Source organism: Agelaius tricolor, unplaced genomic scaffold (genome assembly GCF_023055355.1).
Source record: "Agelaius tricolor isolate 1412-34295 unplaced genomic scaffold, bAgeTri1.0.p SCAF_4, whole genome shotgun sequence".
Classification (NCBI taxonomy): Eukaryota; Metazoa; Chordata; class Aves; order Passeriformes; family Icteridae; genus Agelaius; species Agelaius tricolor.
The window spans coordinates 41986506-42003929 of NW_027269264.1; the positions used below are offsets into that span (position 1 = coordinate 41986506).

The 17424-nt window shown below is 39.5% G+C and overlaps 2 protein-coding genes across 4 annotated transcripts in view; one reads left to right on the forward strand and one right to left on the reverse strand.

Annotated features, from left to right (window-relative positions):
• Nucleotides 1–541: 541 nt before the first annotated feature.
• On the forward strand, nucleotides 542–4438 carry LOC139589221 (molybdopterin synthase catalytic subunit). Its single transcript, XM_071425433.1, has 4 exons — nucleotides 542–671; nucleotides 1532–1685; nucleotides 3092–3215; nucleotides 4321–4438. The coding sequence occupies exons 1-4, from the start codon at nucleotides 551–553 to the stop codon at nucleotides 4387–4389; spliced, it is 468 nt and encodes a 155-aa protein (XP_071281534.1). The 5' UTR covers nucleotides 542–550; the 3' UTR covers nucleotides 4390–4438.
• Nucleotides 4439–10471: 6033 nt separating this feature from the next.
• ITGA2 (integrin subunit alpha 2) overlaps nucleotides 10472–17424 on the reverse strand; it is a 67914-nt gene continuing 60961 nt past the window's right edge. For all 3 annotated transcript variants that reach the window (XM_071425431.1, XM_071425430.1, XM_071425432.1), the window contains 2 exons: nucleotides 14183–14299; nucleotides 10472–13434 (listed from right to left, as the gene is read on the reverse strand). In XM_071425431.1, coding sequence (XP_071281532.1) covers nucleotides 13345–13434; nucleotides 14183–14299 — 207 coding nt within the window. In that variant the 3' untranslated portion in view covers nucleotides 10472–13344. The remainder of the gene's footprint in view (nucleotides 13435–14182; nucleotides 14300–17424) is intronic.

Genomic DNA, 17424 nt, shown 5'->3' on the forward strand with positions numbered 1-17424 from the left:
TCCTAGGTGATCTGATGACTGGCTTCTACTCAGATAAGTTAGAAGTGTCTTCTGTGTGTCTGTAACAGACTCATAGTATGAGGTCCTGAATGTCCTGGAGAGCATACTCAACTTTAGGATTAGAACTCTAATCCATGTTTATCAGAAATCTCTGTTTTAAACTGTTTGATTTGATGAGATAAGTAGGAGGGACTGACAATATCACCACAGATTTACCAGCACTACACAGTGGTCTGTGCTGGTTGAATGTACTGTTGAACCAGGGCCTTGGACTAATTATAGTTTTATCCCACTGTACTAGACTTTCCTATCAGAAAGAAATATGTATGCAATAAAACCAAGTAATTGCTTGTTATTTGCAGGTAATATTCTCTCAGTGAGGCTGCTGAGAAGTGAATTTCACATGTAGACTAGTCTCTTGGGTAAACAGATAGTGCCTTGTGTTGTGCATAAATTGGGGCATGAGCACTGGATAAAAAGCAGTTGGCTGATGCTAGTATCTTCAGGAACAACAACAGAATCTGTTTGGTTTCAGTTTTTCTATTGTGATATGGAAGAAAACGAAGATGTGCCAAAAGATTTTATCAAGCTCAAGTCTGAAAAGCTCTCTGTAGATGAAGTGTCAGAGCTGGTTGTTTCACCATACTGTGGGGCAGTGTCTCTGTTCATTGGTGAGTTTAATATCTGTGAGCTAAGTCACTAGACATGTTACTAGTCTAACAAATGTATCTTAGGTTGTCCACATCCCAGACTTGTAGTTCTCAAATGAATCAGTTCTGGGTCTGAGTTCATTATGTTTAGAAAACAGATTCTGAATTATTAGAGCAAGACCATGGCAGCTCTTAAATAGCTGCCGTGGGCTAAAGTGGTGTGGAGCTTTCTGGCTGATATGGCTATCATAGGACTAAACAGAACAGTAGCTCTGGAGTAGAGAACTGCCTGGGAGTTGTTACCCTGTCCCCTGGGATACAAGTTGTTCAGGGTGGGAAATTGAATATTGTGGCTATGACAACCACATGTCCACACCTGTATGCGAGGTTCTGTAACTCAGGTCTTAGTTGAAAGTGGAGTACTATTCTACCAGTGGGCTGGTGAAGGTCAGGCTGATAGCCCTGTATAGTGCTTAATGTACGTGGCACACATATGAAACTGCTTTGTGCTTAAACCTTAGTGCTACTAGGCTCCTAAATACTGGGAATTTAAAAATTATATGGGCAAATGCCATTATAACCTTATATAACCTTACCAGTTACCACAGAAGATGTCCCAGCCTTGGGTATTGTGGGCTGCAGATCTGTGTAATGTGTAAACTAAATTCTCCCTTTTATAGTAAAGATTTATCTTGTTCAAATAATCTCATTATGCAGCCATGATTAGGGAAGTTGTTTGTATTTGCACAGTGCTGACCTTGACCATAGCAAGAGATCCTGGGTTTTTACTCTGTATTAATGTAGTACATAATGTGTATTATAAAGATACAATATGTATTCATTTACCCACTGCTTTTAGCTGATAAATCATTTTTGTTTAGGTACTACAAGAAATAATTTTGAAGGAAAAAAAGTGATTCACTTAGAATATGAAGCATATACTTCAATGGCAGAGACTGAAATAAAGAAAATCTGCAGAGATGTTAGACAGAAATGGCCTTCAGTCAAACATATTGCAGTGCACCATAGACTTGGGTATGTATGTCCAGACCTCATTCTTCTGCAACTGGAATATCAGTTCTTGTTTGCTGCATGGCTGTGCTTACATAGTTGCAGAACCCACAAGAGTGTTTAGAAACCATAGTGCAGCAAAGCTGGCTGCAGGATCAAGCTCTTGCTCTGGAGCTAAGTTTCAAAAATTTTGTTTTCAAAAATGTGTTTATTGGTAGGGTTTACTGGAGTCCACACTTAGCCTGGAAGGATCTTTGGTGCTGATGTGATATTTTGAAAGTGGGGAGGTATTTCACTCCAGGGAAGGGGAGGCTGTTAGTTTATTTTGTTCTTTATTTTTTAAAGGTGTGAAGTTGGCAGCACTTTATTTTTTTCTTCTCTCTCCTGTTGAGGGGCTGCAGAATGTTCTTATTGTCAGATTTTAGTCTATTTATGCTACAAAAAGTCTGGAAGCTTAGGCTGTGGGCCATAGTAATTGCCAGCCATGCTTGTGAGAGAACCTCCTGTTGTTCCTTGAGTCTTGGATAAGCATTTTCCTTTTGATTCAAAACTGCAATGCTGTCGGAATACTAGTGTCTGGCATACTCTGAGGCCTTCCCACTTCAGAGGAGATTTCTTGCTAAAACTAGCAGGATTTGCAGAAATCCTGAAGGAATTTGGGATGTGATTGTAAAGGGTAACTAAGATAAAAGGCCTGAGGGGTAGTTTCCCTAGATTTCCTCTATAGTCAGCAGAGAGGGTGGTTGTCATGAGGGCACGTCAAAGCATTTAGGCTGAGATTTCTTCCTATAGACTGGGCCGAAGGAGTCTTACTATAGAGGGAGGATTGGGAGGGAGATTTTGGGAATGCTACAACTGCAAGGAGAAACACAGAACCCTGTGCTTCTCTTAAGTTTAACACAGCACACTAAGTAGGAAATGAGAATCTAAAATCGGAATTCATCAAAAATTTGGTTTCATTACAAAATCTGCATAGTGTGAGGCAATTAATTTCTTCTTTCACAAATTCTTATGCAAACTGAGATGATTTCTTAGGTTTTTAGGTAAGAACTGGCTGTTCTAACTTGTTATTGTTCATTATTAAGCCAGCTTCCAGTGAGTTTCCTATGCATTGTTACAAGTTAACAATTTCCCCCTCTTAATTCCATAAGCTTAATTTTAAAAAAAAGAAAGAATGGAAGAAAAAAGCCTCTGTATGGTGGGTTTATTTATTCTAGAGTGTGGAATTCTAACATCTGGTACTGATTTTCATTATGGTTTTCTTTCTTTTAAAAAGTGTATAATCTTTTGGATGTGGTTTGACACTTGCTCAGTATGAATGAGTCAGGAGAGCATGTGAACAGAATACTGACGTGACATGGCTACAACTTTTGGGTGCTCTTGATGTTAAGTTTTAGCTAAAACTGCTGTTGTTCCTCTTCTCTCCCTAGTGTGGTTCCAATAACTGAAGCAAGTGTAATTATTGCAGTCTCCTCTCCGCACAGAGCAGAATCCCTTGAAGCTGTAATGTACTGCATCAATACCTTAAAAGCATCTGTCCCTATATGGAAAAAGGTAAGTTTGGGGACAAAATCAAATTTAGGCCTGTGCTAGTCTTAGACATCTGGGCTGCCTTACCAGTATTCCAGGCAGTAGCAGCTGCTCCTGATGGGTTGTCAGTGTCTAGCACCAGTGAGTTCCCTCTATTGCAGCCAGGCCCATTTGTGGCAGGTAGAGCATCTGGAAGGTTCTCCTGGACCTGTACCATCTAGCTCCTCTTTATTTTGAAGCCATCCTAGGGTGAAAGCGAAGGAGGCCTGAGCTGTCCTCTTTTGAGTAGCAAAGCTCAGTTCTCACAGGCTTGTGGAAGAATTTGAGTCAGCTTTGCTTTGGACAGCATTGCAGTTTGGAAGTAACAGGAGCATTTCTTGTCTGTTTGCCCCTCATTTCTGTGGCCATGAGAAAGCACAAAGCACTAAGCAACAGCACACAATGAGCAGAAGTCCCAAAGCTAGTATAGGCGCACAAAAGTGTGTGGAGAACCCAGCCCAAGTCTAGAAAGGGCCTCATTGTATAACTTCAGTGTTGCATGCAAGTAATGAGCATTATCTCTGCCTCCTCTCCCTGGCAGAACTTGGCATGTGGTTAACAGTGATATTCCACACATTACTTCACTTTTCTGATACCTCCTGAGGAGATGGAAGTTCTCTCAGAATAATCAGGGACTCAGAATTTGCTGCTTAGGACTGGACTGCTGCTGGGTAATCCAGTCTGTCCTTAAGATCTATTAGTAGTGTATTTAGTGTATTAATGTAATTTTTATTTTAATATTGACATCTTGTTACATCTAAATTTTTGTCTTAAAACGATGGTACAGTAGGTTAATGTAGCAGCATGAATGCTGTGTACTCTACAGCTATTACATAATTTCTTCTAGATCTCTTTGTTGAATTGACTTCAGCTTAGGTAGGCCCTTTTAAATTCAGTGGGGATCAGCTTGGGGTTCAGCCAAGTTTATATGTTCTAAGGGTGCTGCCCTCTCTTCTGCTTGCCAGCCAAGTGCTGTGCAGTCCTGATGTGATCAGTAAATGATAGCGGGGTGGCTATTGAGTTGTTTGGCGTGGTTTGTAGCCGTACGTAGCAGACTCACAACATTTCCCATTCTTTGTTTATATTACAGGAGATTTATGAGGATGAATATTCTTGGAAAGAAAACAAGGAATGCTTTTGGGCAAATTCAGAAAAATAATTGTACTCCTTTGAAAATAAAGTGTTACTCTTCCTAATGAGCATATTTACCTTTGAGATTTTACAGAGATTCTCTGTTTCTAAATGGTTCTAAAAGATGTTTCAATTTCAATAATTTAGTTTGGATTGAGTGAAATGAATGAGAATTAATTAGGGGTTTTAGGTGTCTTGACTCTCCTTTGGAATTGCCTTTCTGTGCATTTTTAACATGGAGTCAGTTTTTAAAAGAATCTTCCCTAAAATTCTTTGTGGCAAGGTTTAGACTACTCTGTGATAAATACTGTTCTAATTCTTTTACCTTGGTAGTCTGTGTTCTCTGTCTGCATGGCAGGTCACCACAGGACAATGGCATTTTTTTCAGTCTTAAAGTTCAGAGAGGTTTAATTTTATATGACTGCAGACACAGTTTGCAAACTTTATGCTATTTTGACATTCTTCTAACATGAAAGCTACTTGAAGTAGATGAACTATTTTAGTGCAGACAGAGGAGAAAATACAAACTATACTCCAAAGTTATTAAATTTTTAGTGGTGCTTATGTTCCAGTAGCTCTGTCTCACAGATTTTTACTGTGCAGCTGATACTACGAGTCCTTTAAATTAAACAATATGGATAGGGATGGATACAACGTTAAAGCTAGTACTCTACCAGCAAAAAGAATTGCCTCAGCAATAACATGCCAATCTGTAACTACTTAATGATGTCTAGACAAAATTTTGAAGTGACTTTTTGGTTGTGTAGTTGTGTGGTGCTGCAGGAAGAAAAACCCAAACCAGCTATTACTAAAAATACACAACTATAATTATGTTCAGTAATTTGGCTTAATATGTGTGGGGATTAAAAGTCATCAAATGAAATAGTTTTTCAAAGAAAAGATAGTTTTTTGAACTTACTGCAATTCATGTATGTATTTATATTCACATTTCGGATTTAATCTTATTACAGTTTTTCTCTTGTTACTGTTTTGAAAACTAGTTAAATGAACTGACATAATATGCCTGGATTTCACTGGAAATATTGGGGAAATATGTGTCTGAGCAAGGTAATTTTATTTGTTATTCTACTGTGCCGTGATAGTATTTAGATGCTAAGAGTTCAAAGTCCCATTGTGTATGGCATTTCTGCTAATGCTGGCAGGCAGTGTTATCTAGTTATCATTATCAGTGCAGACAAGGTAGATACAAGTGAAGGAAAATAAGGTAATGCAAAATTTTGCTCAGTTCCTCATATATATGTTCCTACATCATATATAGTTATTTATAATCCAGGTGCAAGGTCATACTCCTGAGTCAGGGCAATCCCAGTCACAAGTACAAGCTGGAGGGAGAATGGATCAAGACTAGCATTGGGGAGAAACACCTGAGGGTATTTGTGAACAAAAAGCTCAGTATGAGCTGGCAATGTGCACTTGCAGCCCAGAAATCTGGCTCTGTCCTGGGCTGCACCGAAAGCAGCAGGGCCAGCAGGTCAAAGAGTGTGATTGTGCTCCTCTGCTGTGCCCTCAAGGGACCCCACTGGAACACTGCATCTGCTTCTGGAGCCCCCAGTGCAAGAAGTTTTGTTGGAAGGAGTCCAGAGGAGGATCACTAAGTTTATCAGACTAGAACACCACTGCTATGAAGACAGGCTGAGAGCTGGGGTTTTTCAGCTTGCGGAAGGCTCCAGAGAAACCTTACATCACCTTTTAGTACCTAAACAGGGCTTACAGTAAGTTTGGAGGGGGAATTTTCACAAGGACAAGGGGGAATGGCTTTAAGCTGAACTGAGGGTAGGCTTAGATCAGATAATAGGAAGAAATTCTTTACTCTGAGGGTGGTGAGGCACTGGCACAGGTTGCCCAGATAAGCTGTGGATGCCCCATCCTTGGGAAAGTTCAAGGTCAGGCTGGATGGGGTTCTGAGTAACCTGGCCTAGTGGAAGGTGTCCCAGCCTATATCAGGATGGTTGCAACTTGGTGATCTGTAAGGTCCCTTCCAACACAAACCAGTCTTTGATTCTGTAATCATTACATCACACACTAGTGAAGCTTCAGCTGTATAGTGTATTTTATTGTGTCTGCAAAAATCTACTAACAACTTCTAGCTGCACAAAGTAAAATGGGCAAAGTAGGTGATGATTGTTTTTTTTTTTCCCCAGGGATTTTAATCACTTTTAATACTTAGTTACTGTATCTGAATTAAGTAAATTGTAAGGAAACATACAGCTTCAGGCAGAAACATCGTTAAACTGTGCTTATTAAATTATTGATGTACTTTCCTCAGTGGAAGTCAGGCCTTCATCTGCAGGACAGCAGCTGCTCTTTACATGTTTACAGATACACACTCTACAAACCATGTGAGCCCTATTATCTAAGCAGAGGTGGTCAAGTACAAGACTGAGTTTTCGGGTTTTTTGGAGGTTGGAGAGAAGCCCTCTGCTGTTTGAATGTAATTTTTCCTGGGAATTGTACAGAATACTGAGCACAATCACTTGCTTTGTGAAAGAATTCTTTTTCTCTTTAGAAGAGAAAGAAATACATGAACTTTTTCATACTTGGTGTTCATTTTTCCATGTTTATGTTTGCTGTTACTATGCAACTAATTAGTGTATTAATTTCACAAAAATAAATGTTAGCTTGTTTTTCAGTGGATATTTTATGACTTAAGTAAAACTTATGCAGTGGTTCCATACTAGTGTTGTGCTGATACAGAAAATCAATAGTATATCTTAGTTACCATTGTTAAATTCTATTTGGGACCCCATGATAAGGGGCAATTCCTGAGTTGCAGTAGTGTCTCTTTAGTGCCTTTCTAGCACTGCAGTCTCCTGGAAGATTTTTCCAGGGTGACCTTAAGTGCACCTTCTCCATCAGCAATGCAGCTGAGGGTGCAGAAAAGAAGAGAGAATAATTGTGTATTTCCCCACAGTGACCAGGAACAATGAATGGAAGAGATGTTGTACTGAGTCACAGCTGAGTGTTACAATGTGTGTATGCTGCCATGGTAAAGACAATGAAATGTCATTTTTTGTCCCTAGCTGTGCATGAGGCAAGTACTGCTTTGTTCTGGAACAATGATATATCAGTCTTGTGTAACTTTGGGTTCTTCAGCTGGCATGTAAAAGCAAAATGGAAATGTTTCTGGGAGGGATGGTGTGCTAATTAGAGGTAAAATGTATCTCACTGAAATTTAAGTTCATGCTCTGAACTCAGTGTTCTGCCTCCCTCTGTAGGGCTACCCTCTCTGCTAGGGCAGTATTATCATAAGAGGGCAGATTAGTGTGTTCTAAGATAAATGCTTAGGCTGTGTCTGAAGTGTCCCAGAAGCATTTTTAAATTGCCAGGCCAGGGGATGAATCCCAGCAGTGTCTCAGTGTGTGTTAGGAAAAGATGTGGTTGCAATTCTTGCTGTCCACACATGCAGAGCTACAGTGCTGGATGAGGGCTACTCTGTGTTATGGTGAGGTCCATTGAGTGGGATGATAGACAGCTGCAGATCTGTCTGTCTACAAGGAAGACCCAGCTTTCTGGGATGAGTCCAGCTGTTTCTCTTCCTTGTCCAGAGTGAAGGCTAATCCCACCTCTTCATGAGACCAGCTGTGTTGAGTTGGTGGCTCTGGTACATAAAGCAATGTTCCCAGACACAAATGCTACAGACCCAGAGGGTCACCAAGAGATTCCTGCAGAGATCTGCCAGATGAGGGCTGTCTGTGGAAGTGCATGTCTTCAGAGTGATAATTTGTCCTTCTGAAAAGATACTTTAGTCTTGGCTGGCAAAATTTGAATACACTGATCCACCCCTTTGTCTGGCTGAACATCCATATACCAGCACTGATTGATTTTAAGAGTTTCCTTTCCTGATTTTGAGCACTCTGCTCTGTTCTCAAGAGAAGCTCAGCCCGATGCCTATGATGAAAACAGCAGCTGATGGATTGTTGTGGAATAGTGGGGTGGGGGAGGAAGGGGTTGTTTTACAAGGGGCCTTCCCAGGAGATGGCAGCTGAGAGATGGCTGAGCAGGAGCAGCTCCTGGCCCCGCTCAGGTGCTGCCCATGCTGGCAAATACAGGCCCTCACTTTGGCTGTTGCTCGTGAAAGTGGCACTGCTGCACTCAGGAATGAAGCCTTTAGATGCTCAACTTTGAACTAGATGTTTGGCCTTTCTCTCTGCTCACTTTATGCACAGCTGTTCCATCTAAGTTGTAGTTTTATAGAGTAGCACATTCATTTGTTGCTTGAGAAGCATTAAAAAGAAAGAACTGCTAAATCTAATTACTAACAAATTATATGTTAAAGCAGACAGTGCTGCCTTTTCCCTTTTAAAATGCTGTGAAAAATAGTCTTGAGCATTAAATGCCACTAAATACAATTAACTGTCCTGTGGAGGTGATTGAAAAGAGTTCAGAATAGATTGATGACTATAAATTACCAGTTTCTTTGAGTACCTTAGGCCAGTTTTTTGAAAAACAAACACACCATAAAGTTTGATTGTATCAACTTAACAAAAATTAGCACCCTGATCTATCTTTATAGCAGTTTATACTATAAAAGTTCCATTTTGACTATTTTAAGAGGCAAGTACATTTTAAAAACTGCTAGCATACTAAAACCTGTGATTGCAGACAAATAATTTACTGATTAACTGAGAACAAAAAGATTCACTTAAAATGTAGGACTCAACTTTTCTAAAGCTATGAAAATGTACACTTCATTTACTTTCACAGGCTATAAAAAATTAAGGTACTTAGCTATAGATTTTGAGATGCATTTTCATTCCTTAATTCTTTTAGTCTTTAATTTGCAATCTTTTGTTGTAGTTCAGTTTTGGATGGGCTTTAACCCCAGTCAGCAACTCAGCCCCACCCAATTCACTCACGCTGCCACTAGTGGAATGGGGGAGAGAATCGGAAGAGTAAGAGTGTGAAGTCTCATGGGTTGGGATGGAAGTTTAATAGGGAAAGTAAAAACTGCTCATGCAAGCAAAGCAAAACAAAGAATGCATTCACCACTTCCCATTGGCAGGCAGGTTGAGTGAAACTCAGGAAAGCAGACCTCCATTGCATGTGACAGTGGCTTGGGAAGACAAAAACCAAATACTCCAAATGCCTGTGGTCAGCTGTGGGCAGTTGTCACATCTCTGTCCTTTTCCCACTTTCCTATGCACCCCCAGCCTCCTCGCTGGTGAGGTGGGATGAAGAATAGCAAAGGCCTTGAACCTGTGAGCACTGCTTACTGACAGATAAAACATCCCTGAGTTATCAACAGTTTCCAGCAGAAATCCAAAACACAGCCCCATACTAGCTACTGTCAAGAAATGTACCTCTGCCCCAGTCAAAACCAGCACATACATAAGTCAGTATATAAGGAATCTAGCTTGTAATTCTGCAAAACAATTAAGACTTGCTGAAAAAGACAGAACTTTGTGCCTTAAGATTAGGTTCATCTGATATTCTATGATGGAAGTGTTAAAATTGGTAGCCTGAAACCTGAATGTTTATGTACCACTGTTAAAAGTATGGAGCAATTGAAAGTGGAAATTAAAAGCTATGTGAAAGTGTGTAGTTTTCAGGTGGTACTTTCTGACAATATTGTCTTCCTGTCATCTTTCTATTCATAGCCAAATTCCTCCCTCTCTTCTTTTGCCACATTGTTCCTGCTGAAAATTGACTTCAGCTTTTTCAACATATGATGGGGTGTAGCCAGAGCCAGAGTCATGAAAAGCTACTGCTGATCAATTCTGTAAATAGATAAAGTGCAGAGACTGGCAGAATGGGATGTAATTTTAGGTAGCAGTGATAATAAGCCCATGTTTATAGGAAGGCCTGGCCATGGTAATGTTTTAACACCATCTACTCAGCTAGAGCTTTACAAATATTTTGCGCTTATGTGAGCTGGGTTACAGTACATTACAGCTTACTGGTTATGTTTCACTCTGGATGTGATCTGCAAGACTTCAGGTGCAGTTTCTTTGTCTACCTAGCAGAGTCATCCCCCTCGGTTCTCACTGTGTGCTACTGGGACAAAGCCATATTTGGCCCCATTTTATGCAGTGCTTTTTCAGTAGCATTGGTTCTCTTTAGGGTGCTGTCTAAAAATAAATGAGTCTGTGTTCAGCAGTAGTCTTGGGTTTTATTGCAGTAATGCTGGTAGGCCCTCAGACAGGCCACCACAGTGATACAGTCCCTGCTCCCACAGAGCTTACATGCTAGCTTTTAGAAGTCAACTTTATTATAAACTCTCTCGTATATTCCAATTTTATACATAGGCTCACATGAAACCTACTTAGATTTTGGACTTGATTCTAGTACTTCAGGAAATCAGCAGCTAGATTTCAAGACCATAATCAGATATAACTTGAGTTTGCTGAAGGTATTGCTGACTTTTCTTGCTGCAAGCACAAACAGAAGTACATGCTGAAGCTGAAAATTTCAGGGTATTTAAAACATGCTGCTTTAAAAAAGTCAACTTAAAAGGAAAAAAACAAACCAAACCCTTGCACACAATACAAAATATACATAATATTTCCAGTATTATTTGCGGTTGTGCCAACTTAAAAGTGCAATAGACTTACCCATTACAAAAATTGAATATCCTTTTAAGTATTAATTGTAAAAGAAAAATAAACTAGTAACTTGGAGTGGTTAGGTTAGAATACAAAAACCTTACCCATTGCTATGTCTCCCCTTTATTTTGGAAAAGCAGTATTGTGTCCAGGCTGGGAAGGAGAATTATATTGTCCATGTCAAAATATAACCCAATGAAGGCTAATGAATTGACTCATTGCTACCTGATTGATAAACTGTTAAATCCCCAAAGAAGTTGCATATTGGATATTGACCTGTACCTCCCACTGAATGCAGAAGAAGGAAATCTGGGTCAAGGCCTGAATTGCCTGGTAGGCAGCACCAGAAATCTGGTGTATTGTGAAATTCCCCCTCTGCTCTGGAGTGCATGACCCTGATTATGTAGGAGCTTCCCACATACATGGCTGTAGGGGTTATTTTTTTCTGCACAAGTTTATATAAGAATTGAGGCAGACAAATTTTTTCTTTCTACTCTCAGAGCATTTGCCCTCAAAGTTTATAATTACAAGTCAGGAGCTTATTCTTTAGATTTATGCAATTGATATTTTTTTTCCCACTTTTTAAATATTTGTTTTGGTCACAGACTCAGCTGATGGCAAGAATCTTGTTTGATATAAGAATCTGAACTGTTTTTCAGAATGTTAGAAAAACCACAACAAAATGTCCCAAAACATAACATTTCATAGATACAAAATAAATTCAAAACACATATAAAACTACACTGAGCGTAATCCAGCTGTTGCTGCAAATGAAGCTGTTATTTGCCAAAGAGATGGTTGGCTTTTGACTGATTAGCTATTAAAAAAGACTGAGTAAAACTTTCAAACGTGCTTAAGCCTAGTCCCTCAAAAAATAATGGAAAAGTGCCTAAGCATAATTACAAGCCAGCTTTGGGGGGAAGAAACCATAATTTCATGTTCTCAATCAGGCACATTTGCATGTTTTACTCTTCAAGTAAATCACCTCAAGTTGGAAACAATCTCACTTGCATGGCAGCATGCATATGAAAAATACACACATCTTCTCTCACAATCAATTTTAAGTGTAACTGACAGGCATGAGAGAGAAAGGCAGCCAAAAGGCCAATTTTCCTGACTGTTACCAGTCTTACAGCATGGGCCTTTATAAGACTGAGCTTTCATTATAACCAGGCAGCATAACAGCATGTGATAAACTTGAGGTGTGTAACCAACAAAGTCACTCAAGTGTTGTGCTTAGAGCTCATTCCAGAGCACTACAGTACTTCACTGTATAAAACATAAGTTAACTTCATCAAGACATGAACAGGTAGGACCAAAAAAAATGTGATAGGTAAGGAGGTTGTACTGAACTTTGGTCTCCTGGAGGGCACTGAGATGCTAAAGAAGTAAGTGCAGTAAACATTTTACAGAGCTTAGATCTCCACTATCCCCTTTTGTAATGTGCATAAGTCCTCAGTCAGCTATCCCCTTTAGTTCACTCTATGCTCTTAGTCTTGCAAAATCTTTCAGTACAGAATTAAAGTCAAGATCTTGACTGTCTTTTCTATTTATGTCAAAAGCCAAACTAATATCAGAGGGACTGAGAGTATAAAGGCCAGCATAACAGTAGTAGTGCTTCTCAAGATGAAAATGAGTAATAACATTGCAGAGAACATGCTGTAAGTGATTATGAAATTCATATTTTCTTCTCAGGAAGAAAGTATGCAGAAGACAGTTATACATACCATTTGACAATACTTCCCCAAAACAATATCCTTCAGTAATTTAGTTGTGACCTTAGAGCAAGAAATATGGTGAACTTTTGGAAGACTTTGCCCAACCAGTTGTCCTATAACATCCAAAGAGACATCTTCATACACAGTTCCCAGTTTATATATTAGTTAAAGCAAAGGTTTGCTGGTGGAAATTATTTTTCTAAAACAATAAGGTTGGAGCTAGTCAATGAAAAAATGACTTTTCTTCTCCCAGTCTGGAAGCAGTATTCACCACACATTCATCATCAGCTTAATAGAAAATGTCCTTTAACACATGTGGTACTTGTCAACTGAATTACCAAGTGATGCTGTTCCACGATAATCTGAAATAAATTCTTCTGTTTCACTCTGCAGTGGATCAAGAGAAGGGCTGCTGGAACAGTATGTTACTGTATACTCCGGACCTGCCAGTTCTAAGGGTTAAGTTTGTTTGAAAGGCAAAAATTTACAAGAAAAGGCATTATAAATCATTTTTGAAAAAACCAAACTGTCCTGCAGTTACTCTTACAATAGAGTAGAATCTGTAAAATACTTCATCTATAAAGACACTTTCATTAAAAATGTTTAAATGTTACTAAGCTTTAAGGCACTCCAGCTGAAGAACTGACTGATCACAACTACTATTGGTGGCTCAGATCTCCTTTTTATCCATGTAACTCATCTTCAGTCTTTGTCCTTTGTGAGTTCTGCAATTTCATCAACATCTTCTATATCCTGTGTCATTTTCTCGTACTGTCTCTTGAAGAAGCCAAGCTGTGAGAAGCATTAAAATAACACCACATTGCAGTCAGTCATTGATAATTCATTGCTCAGCAAAACTAAATACTGTGATGGTAAAAATGCACCTGTGTGCGTGCATACACTATAGAGTTTGATTTGTAGAAAATTCCTCCCTCTAAAATGAAAGGAGGTGGGCCCTAAACTCCTACCTGGTGCAACTGAATGCTAGAGCAGCAGTACTGATTAGCCAGTTTTCTCCCTGCTGAGATATGGACATTTCCATGATGCCTTGGTGTGCCAAGGAGCACTTCAAACACAAATGCCCTGGCACACAGAAAAAATCTCCCCTTTTTCTATGTAACCTTTGTAATTTACTTTTTGCCCCTGCCCTTTCTTTTGTCTGTTCTTTTGTCCAAAATATATCCTCTCTCACCTTGTTTGTAATCCCCACCCTTGTCCACTGGGAATATCATGGGTGTTCAGAGCCCATATAGGATATTATGGAAGGAGGCAGACAGTGTTGAAAGGAAAAAAAGTAAATGTCACAGCCCCTGTTTTGAATGATTGGCAGATCATTTAACATCTTCATCTTGCCGGTTTCTATAAGGACTCATTTCATAAACCCTTCTAAAATATGTCAAGGGTGTAATGTCAATGCAGTATTATTCATACACCAAATTGCAGATGTGGTTTTGTTTCACACTAGAGAAGAGAGATTCCAAAGAAAATAGCCCAAATATATTTATCCCTTTCCGGTTTTAAGGTATAAGTACTAACTTACTTTCCACAAAACAGCAACCAGTACCAACAGCAAGAGGAGTCCAGCCAATATGCTGCCAATCACAACACCTACTGGTACCTCAGCTTTCTCATCCGGCTTCATTATTGTAACTGGGATCTGAAAGCAGAGAGATTGTGTCTTAGGGGCTCATGTGAACTGCAAATAAGGTAGGATTTGTAAACCAAAGATCAAGAATGCCTGGACTGCACATATTCCAGGATCAGTGACCGGAATGCACCAAGCAATTACGGCCCTTTCACTGGTGTCCATGGGTGCCTGGTTGCACTGTGGCACATGGCAATGCCAGCTAGGGCCTAGAGGCCCTCATCACTCTTGGCCATGCATAACAGGCAGAGGACAAATCTCTCCTGCCAGCTGCCTCTCCATTAACAGCAGGCCTTTCAAAGGCTCCACACACCATCACTGTGTAAGCCAGCCATGTTTACATGAAGGTGGGGTGGTGTACAGCCTGGTGTACAGCCCAAAAATCAGACTGCTGGAGGAGCACTCTTGTTTCACCAAGTGTTGTCAGAGCCCTTTATCTGTGCTTGGCAGCTGTAGGAGGCAGCACTAATCACTGAGGCCAGACACCATCACATCTGCTGAAATTCCAATCCTCCTGCTGGGCAGGTGCCTCAGTCTCCTTTGCCTGCTGTTCCTACCTTCTATGAAACCACTAATGACTTGACAGATCTCATGGTGATCTGTGTTCTCCTGGATCAACTGCATGGATTTGCTGCAAGATGTATAAGTCAAACAGAAGCACCTCTAGCACACCTACATCTCCTGAACCACAAGCAATACCAGAGAGTTCCCAGAGGAGTATAGAGTGTCTGGAAGTTAGTTTTCAGGTGATACCCTATCTAGCTGGATTAGGTATAACCAAATATATAATTACATATAACAGAGTTTCTTGGAGAGACATTGCTGTAATATTTATGAACTGTCAAATTTTTGGATTTAATCTTGGAACGACATGCAGTTAGCTGAAAGTTTTTTTTCCTTCCTGAAACATGATAAAACAAGTCACACTGGTTTATTTTCTCAGAGTGGTTGTTCAGTACATTTGTCTGGAGTAATTCAATCTTAAGCTTTCTGGGAAACTTGCTCTGGACTGACATTTCAGTGATTTAAGTCATTTCTGTTGGAAGGCTCTAGTGTTGTGCTAGGTGTGGTTATGTGTATTCATTTCACCAAGGCAGGATGGCTTTGTGTATTTTTTAACTGAATGGCCATAGTGATGATTCTAGCAGGTTAACATTCTGGCCTCCAGCTGGCAGTCCTTTCCAAAATGGAAAAAATGTGAAAGCTTTTACGTAAAAATACCTAAGCAGCTTCCCCACGTAGCATCAAAAGGCAATATTCATTTATTTGGCTAAACAACAACCCAGTTCATCCAATGTAAGAAGCCAATTTCATATATGCAGTTTGCCTAGTAATGCTTTCTGCATTAGATTAACAGTGAAGTGGCACTATTGGAAAGGAAAATTGATGCCTAAGAACAAATTATCTTTCCTGAAGTTAAACTGTGGTCAGTAAGACACCATGAGACTGGGATTCAGCTCATCTGGTGTTTATCTACAGCATGGTTCCTGGACTCCCAAAGGAGGATAGGCTTTTTTAAGAGCCTAATTCACCCTAGTTATTTTCAGGATCAAATTTAAGATGAGATGAACTGCATTTCAGAAATACCTGTTCTTTCCAGGGACTAGGTATATAGAATATGGATGAGTAATGCAGATATTAAATTGGATGAATCCTACCACGTCCATTTAAATTAACAGGGGAAGTAGGGAAATAAGCTCTGTTTGCTTCTGTACTGTCATGTTCCCAAGGAAGTGTGAAGGGCAGAGTGGGTATCCCTGTTGGCCTGACAAGAAGTACCGTGCTGGGTGCTGACTCCAAGTGTCAGACTCTCTGCTCTAGGGAGAATGTACTTTCACAACCTGGCACATTTACCAAGACTTCTCACAGGGCACTAGATTGTTGAGTTCAGGCTGGAAGTCCCCAAAAGCCACTTTGTTTCCAAGAAACCCTGTGGATAACTTTCAGGGTCTGCTCAGCTATTGCCTCAAAGTTGTAGAAGTTTGCACATGTTTCAATGGCTGGGGGAGGAATTGACTTTCATTTTTCAACTGTCATTTGAATAATTAAATTCTAGTTCTCCTGAAACTGCCAACAGGACTTCTGGTAATGTAGATTTGGCAGTACCATGCTTCAAATATGGAAAAATACTTATTCATGAGTTACCTAAAAAACCTGTGCAATTACCTGGAATATTTGCATTGTATAGTAATGAGCTTCATCTCATAATAGAAATAATACCACGCCAAACTGAAACACTCAGAACACTTCAAATACTGGCATGTAATTTTTCTGTGAAAACATACTTCCTTTGTTCTTCAGGCACTGGAGGTTTTACTGATTACAAAATGGCTTATTTAGAGGTTCTTCGCAAAAAATAGAGCGATCCATGAGAAACCAGTGATTAAAAATGGTATTGGATGATGATCATACCACACAGTGAGAGACACCAATCTGTAACTGCTTTGTACACATTTAGTTGAATTCTCTATTGCCTGTGAATGGGCTATGCTGCACATTCTTACATATATTTGACTCATTTACTAATTTGCATTTTGCTTTTTAATAGCCTTGGTTATTTTATGGGCAAAACAGGCTAGTAAGTCCTGTAAAAATAAATCTGAAATTAGTACTGCAAATGGAAGAGTGTTGCTCTCAAGACAGACTAAGAGAATAAGGCGTCCTCTTTTATTACAACAGTAATTACCAGAGTACTACTATACTCTTCCAGAGTTTTTTATGTTTGTGTATAGCAAATAGAAAGCTTGGAAGAAGAATTCAGTACTAATAAAGCAGTGGTATGGAGACTTCTCTTGAGATTAACTGTGTCCACATTGTCCACATGAAGCTATTCCAAATGCTAAAAATATTCCACATTCCTTTACAAATGAGATTATTTTCTGGAGAACTTTGCCAAACATTTGTGTAGAAACCTCAAACCATACTCTTATAGAAGTAAGTAAGACTATAACTCAGATTTGTGAGCATGTTTCCCAGAGCTCATTTATCTATAAAAATTAATTCCATTGCAGCAAGAAAGCCAAATCTTGATCTTTTCATGAACAGAAAGCTATCTGAATTTCAGAAGTTTCTAGCTGAGTTCTTCTCAGAGTTCTACAATTTAAGACCTACAGGTTTTAACCATGTCTGGTTTTTAT